The 3,871-nt window shown below is 30.9% G+C and overlaps 1 protein-coding gene across 1 annotated transcript in view; it reads left to right on the forward strand.

Annotated features, from left to right (window-relative positions):
* The window catches only part of LOC109225773 (UPF0481 protein At3g47200-like), a 6,470-nt gene continuing 4,394 nt past the window's right edge, over positions 1,796 to 3,871 (forward strand). The window contains exons 1-2 of the mRNA XM_019390548.1: positions 1,796 to 2,000; positions 3,274 to 3,368. Coding sequence (XP_019246093.1) covers positions 3,297 to 3,368 — 72 coding nt within the window. The 5' untranslated portion in view covers positions 1,796 to 2,000; positions 3,274 to 3,296. The remainder of the gene's footprint in view (positions 2,001 to 3,273; positions 3,369 to 3,871) is intronic.

Below are 3,871 nucleotides of genomic sequence, written 5' to 3' on the forward strand. Positions count from 1 at the left end.
CCGTGTGTTGGAGTTCCAGCATAATATGCTGGAAGTTCATACACAGGTGCACCGAACTCCAGTATATTATGCTGGACCGGTCTCTGTTGCAGCAAAATAGTGGCTATTTTTCATTGACTTGGTAAACGCTGGCTATTTTTGAATGACCAGTCCGAAAACTGGCTAGACCGTGCTATTTTTACCCACTTTAATCAACCAGGTGACAAATGAAATCTTATGTTTTAAGCATCCAAGGATGTAACTTAACGGTCAATGAAACTAAAATAAACTAGTGGAGATGTGAAGGCGTGAATGGACATGCCAAATATGTCAATTAGTATCTTCATTCACCTCAGCGAAAAATGACGACCCTGTACATTACTCGACTAATAAAGTAGTAGTAGCCTACATTATACTGCAATAATTAATATTGTATTTATCCACAGTATGAATTACTTCATCTGAGCTAAATGACTACATCTTCTTTGCAGCTAAGTTATTTATTGACTAATTCTTTTTCCAGTGATTGTCTAACTGTCAGACGTTTAGAAGAGTACTAATGAGTCAGTAAAATGGTAATGTGGCATTCTGTTTCTACTCAAAGTCTGGATAAGCAAGTATTACTACTTAGGGGTTATTTTCATGAATGGTCCCTCAATTTTACATTATTGCACTAAAGTCGATAAACTATTTTTATAATGCAAAAGTCACTAACTTAACCTGAGTACCACGAATGTTATCGAACTATTTCTTAAAACCAAAAAGTCACTTAACTTTACTTAAGCATCACATAAAACTATTAACAACAAATCCAGTATAGTCCCACAAGTGAGATCTGGGGAGGATAGATAGTACGCAAAACCTTACCCCTACAGTGAATGTAGAGAAGATGTTTCCAGTAGACCTTCGGCACAAGAAAAAATAAGAATAGAACAGTAGCAACAAGCAGTAACGAAAACAAGATTAAAGAAAATAAGGTGAAAGGAACAATATGTGGTGATCGAAATCAACAATATTAGAATATAAGATTGCCACTAATAACTTTGAAAATGTCCGGAAACACACTCAACTATCTCATAACCTACAACCTTAATCTTCGACCTTCACACCTTCCTAGTAATGTAAAAATTATAAAATAGTGTTAATCATCCGTCTACTACTAAAAACTAGTAATGTGAAAGTCCATTGCAACCAAAGCCAAGTTTTGTGATAAGATATTTTCACCATTATATTGAAAACTCGTAATGTAAAAAGACAGTTAATCCGCAACCAGAGCCTGTTCATATAATAAGATAGTGTCACCACCCATTACGATTGAAAACTTGTATGGGAAAGGCGACCAGATCCTGTTATGCACCAATTAAACACGGTTATACATATCTTTTACATGGATTACACTTATAGTATAGGTCCGCCGGTTATTTTTGGTTTACGAGGATGGATGAACGATTATTTAAGTTAATTAATTCTTGTTGAAAATTTGATATGTGAAAGGCAGCTAGTCCAATGCAATTAGAGTCAGTTCATGTAATAAAATAGCGACACCACCCTGCCATTTTCTATTAGAAACTAATAGCGTGAAAGGCAGTTGGTCCGTTGACTTTAGGATAATATACTTAGTATGAAATGATGTCATTTATTTCAACTTGACAATCCAATTATGCACCTCACTTCATTGACTTGATCAATAGTCAAATCTGCACCATTATTAACTCATTCTCTGATCAAAATTCCTTTCCATCTTTAGACATTATCGATAGTCAACTTACGCTTAATTTATTATATGCAAAAGTTATTTTATAATCAACACACCTTCCCATCAATAGGCAATTGGGAGGAGCTTTAAAGGCATAAGTTGCATAAGTTGAAAAAGTTACGTTTGCAGTAGGCAAAATGCTCTTAATGATTTATTGAATTCTAGTCATCTCATGGTTTTCTTGATATCATTCCTCTTATAAATCTGCAGCCCCCTCTTATTCTTGAGGATCACAAACAAGGAAAAAAGAAGTCAAACCAAAGAGGTAACTTTATGCATTTCTCAATATTATATTCTAGCTTCGAACAAAAATTGTTGGGCTAAACCATCTCAAAGACATTTTTAACATAGTGGAATAATATCCATTTGAGTCAAACTCGCATCATTTTTATAGAAAGCCACATAAATTAAGTATCTTTACACTTTATATGTAGCCGTCTATTTATCCTTATACCTTATCTGATTTAGGCCGAGCTCGCTCTGTTTTTATGTTGACTTCATAAACTTCCATAAGGTGGGATGATCTAAAATGAAGATACAAATAAATTCAGAACATGTATGATCCAAATGTAATTTTGAGATATGGAAAAAGATAATGTACACCAGCTTCCTTTTTCCCTTGATGTCCAAACTCTTGATTTAGCTCTTTCACATTATTACATCTTAAATTTTTTTTAATTGTTATGATAAACCATATGCAACATATATCATCCTTATAAGGAAGATGAACCTCTTACATACAAGGAAGCTTTGTAGATATATATGTATATATCGTTGTGTTACATTGAAATTGTGTACTATTATACTTTTAAATATTTCTTTCCATCAACATGTAGTAACAACGAATATGAATTGAGAAAAGGAGTTTGATACAGTACCGTTGATTAAAAATTCTATCTCTCTTTGTTGTTGAATTACAGTTTGAAGAAAATTACCTAATTAGAGGTTGAGTTATACCCAATATCTATTTCTTTAACAGATCCCGCCTTATAGAAATGGTTTGTGTGGTTATTTTCTCGAGTAACTTTGAGGGGAAAAAAAATAAAAGTATAAGGGTGTTAAAATTATCACTCTATAACATACTTGAGACAGTTTCTCCTTTTTTTTCTCTCAAAAAAATGTCTACTAGCTAGTCCCTCAAAGAAATGTCTATCACTCCCTCAAAATGCCATTAGTTTAGGATGATATAAAATGAACAGTGCGTATAGATTATGAGACATGGATAATAAAGTTTATGTGTTTTCAATTACTTAAAATGTGTACCCTTCCTGATATTCTTTTAAAAAACATTTTGTTGAACAAATTAGTTCGTTCAATCTAAGAATTAAAAATTCTAACAGGATAACGTACAAGACATCTTGGTTTCTTTTCATAAGAAGAAATAACACGAGATTTCATTTTTTTGTTTTTTTGTCTTTTCTTTTCAATCAAATTCTTCAATGAATTGGATTAATAATAATAGCCATCTATGAGTTGAAATTAAATTTTTTTACGCCACACCATTTTAAACCAATATCTGTTGCTTGTACGAATTACAGTTCAAGAAAGTAATTAAAGAGGGATGGCACACTCTATTGAGATTACCCCAATTGATCACCGAATTCCACTGCTTCATCAAGCAACAAAAGATGAGGTCTCTCTCTTTCTCAACACAAACTTTCATTTTATTTATTTATTTATTGTATTTTTGTACAAAAGGAAACAAGGTAGCAAGCATGAGTAGTCACTCGTATATCACTTGTTAATAATTATAATATATATATATATATATATATATAGCAAAAAAGTTACCATATATAATTGACATTATGGTTAAGCCAAGTGGCAAGCTAATAAATGTCAATAGTATATGATAACTTTATTCTATATTTGACTATTTTAGTTAAATATAAATAATATAATATTATATATATTATATAATATATATATAATATATGTAAACATATATAATTGTCTATATATATATATATTAAAGGAATAAGGTTACCATATATAATTGGCATTGTGGTTAAGCCAAGTGGCAAGCTAATAAATGATAATATTATATGGTAACTTTATTCTATATTTTACTATGTTAATCAAATAAATAAATAAATATATATATATATATATATATTATATATATATATATATATA

The sequence above is a fragment of the Nicotiana attenuata genome, chromosome 5 (genome assembly GCF_001879085.1).
Source record: "Nicotiana attenuata strain UT chromosome 5, NIATTr2, whole genome shotgun sequence".
NCBI classification, from domain to species: Eukaryota; Viridiplantae; Streptophyta; class Magnoliopsida; order Solanales; family Solanaceae; genus Nicotiana; species Nicotiana attenuata.